This window comes from Nuphar pumila, chromosome 15 (assembly GCF_984573655.1).
Source record: "Nuphar pumila chromosome 15, dmNupPumi1.hap1.1, whole genome shotgun sequence".
Taxonomy (NCBI): domain Eukaryota; kingdom Viridiplantae; phylum Streptophyta; class Magnoliopsida; order Nymphaeales; family Nymphaeaceae; genus Nuphar; species Nuphar pumila.
This window is the reverse complement of record NC_143263.1, coordinates 32,464,247-32,466,404: the sequence shown is the minus strand read 5'-3', so window position 1 is coordinate 32,466,404 and position 2,158 is coordinate 32,464,247. Positions and strand designations below refer to the sequence as shown.

The following is a 2,158-nucleotide window of genomic DNA, read 5'->3' as shown; positions in this document are numbered from 1 at the left end:
TAAATGAATGTATAAGAAAATTATATGAGAAAAAATTAAAATTAATAAAAAATAATATTTTTTAGCACAAAAATAACACAAAAAAAAGATGTTTTTTTTATGCTAAAAAAGTTCCAAAATTAAGCTTTTTCTAATACTAAACTAGTGTCAGAAAAGATGTCTTTTCTAACACTAAAATAGCATCAATAAAGGTTTTTTTTGGATGTTCAAAGACCTAGAAGAAGGCCTTTTCTGGCACAAAAATAATGCCAAGAAAAGACTTTTTATGGTGTAATTTTAGCCCCAGAAAAGTCATTTTTCTGGCAATAAAAAATATACCAAAGGCTTTACCAACAACACCATATACTGGTGTTGAAATAATGCCTGTAAGTATCTTTTATTGGTGCTAATGAGACCTTTACTGATGGTATTTTTATGACAATAAAGGTCATATTTCTTATAGTGAGATGCATTTATGGGCAAAAGCCCCCAATAGTGAGATCACTATCCCACCTTCCTCTCTTTGCCCTGTGATTTAGAGATAGGCATGTGTCTTCCAACCCATCCCAAGATGAGAACAAAGTTGCCATCAACTTGCTAGAACATATATCTGTATATCCATATATTTGCAATGAATTAGAAAAAAAAATTAAGATACAGGAAAAGTTGGAGCAGAAAGTCAAAAGGAAGAGGATATGAGAGAAATACTCTTGCCATATCTCAGATCTCGATATAATAGCCTAGCATTGCCCTTGATGTTGCAATGTTGTTATTTGTATTTTTGGAATCCTGTAGATATTGGCGTCTTTAGCTTAGTCTATCTTTGGTAGCTTTGCAGTTTCCTTTTGTTGCTTCTACCGTGTATATATTGTAATCTCTTGGCACCAATACAAAGACAATTAAAGTATTCTTGCTTTACATGGTATCAGAGCCGTTGGTGCGCAACCCTAAAATGCTGCTACCTTTCCTTTCACAACCTAAGCATTGTTTCTATCCATGTATTCTTCAGGGAAAGAGATCACTAAGAACAATGCTAACTCACCCTATTTGTTGGCCTCATCAGATAATCCAGGAACACCATTGGTGTCATGCCTTCTCAAAAGTAGGAATTACCCCACATGGCGACGAGCCATGCTTAATGTGCTTTGTGACAAGAACAAACAAGGTTTCATTGATGGAACCATTCCTCAACCTGCTGCTAAGTCAACGGATCTGCCATCTTGGAAGAAATGCAACACTATGGTTACATCTTGGATCTTCAACGCGTTGGCCCCTGAGCTCCATGACAGTGTTGCCTACCTAGAGTCTTTTGCGGCTTTATTGCGGGATCTGGAAGAACGGTTCTCTCAAGGCAATGCTCTACGCATCCAAGAGTTAAAACATGATCTAGCGAACCTTCGTCAAGGAGACACCACAATTGCTGATTATTTTACTTATTTTCGTGCCCTTTGGGATGAATTGATCACGTATACTCTACAACCGCAATGTACTTATGGTGCTAATAAATTGATGATGGAGCAACGTGAGACAGAGAAAATTCACCACTTCCTGCTTGGGCTTAATAGCAACCTCAATGCCATTCGATCACAAATTCTGAGTAGCGAACCACTGCCATCCTTGAACAAGATATACTCCCTCGTCTCCCAAGAAGAAAAGCAACAAAGCATGGTAGAGGGATGAGCAACTTTGGAGTCTGCAACATTGCTATTGAAGGGAGAACAGATGCAGGGATGGTCACACACAAAGGGACAACACAACCAAGCAATATATCTAGCGACCTGATGCACAGTACAATGGTCATCAATATGATCTCAATGGTGAAAGAACTAGAAATAGTAGGTACTACTGTGACCATTGCCATAAACAAGGCCATAGTAAAAAACGATGTTATGAGCTTGTGGGATATCCGGTAGATTGGGAAGAAAGAAGCAAGCCTAGAAGAAAGAGCACAAATCAACGAACTGGGAGAGCCAATAATGCTACCAACGAACCCACATCTCAAGGCACCATCAGCTTGACCCCTACGAAATATGAGCAATTCAAAACCTTGCTGAGACCCACATCTCATGACAGTGTAGCCATCTACTCTGGTAAAGCCATTGCTTCCAATGATCACCTCTTTTGGGTTGTGGGTTTGGGTGCTTCCGATCACATGACTTCCCATGAGACCATCTTATCT

The 2,158-nt window shown here is 38.9% G+C and overlaps 1 protein-coding gene across 1 annotated transcript; it reads left to right on the top strand.

Annotated features, from left to right (window-relative positions):
- Positions 1 to 975: 975 nt before the first annotated feature.
- Positions 976 to 1,659, top strand: LOC149815039 (uncharacterized). Its single transcript, XM_089990467.1, has one exon. It carries the CDS (start codon positions 976 to 978, stop codon positions 1,657 to 1,659), a length of 684 nt encoding a protein of 227 aa, XP_089846593.1.
- The last annotated feature ends 499 nt before the right edge of the window (positions 1,660 to 2,158 follow it).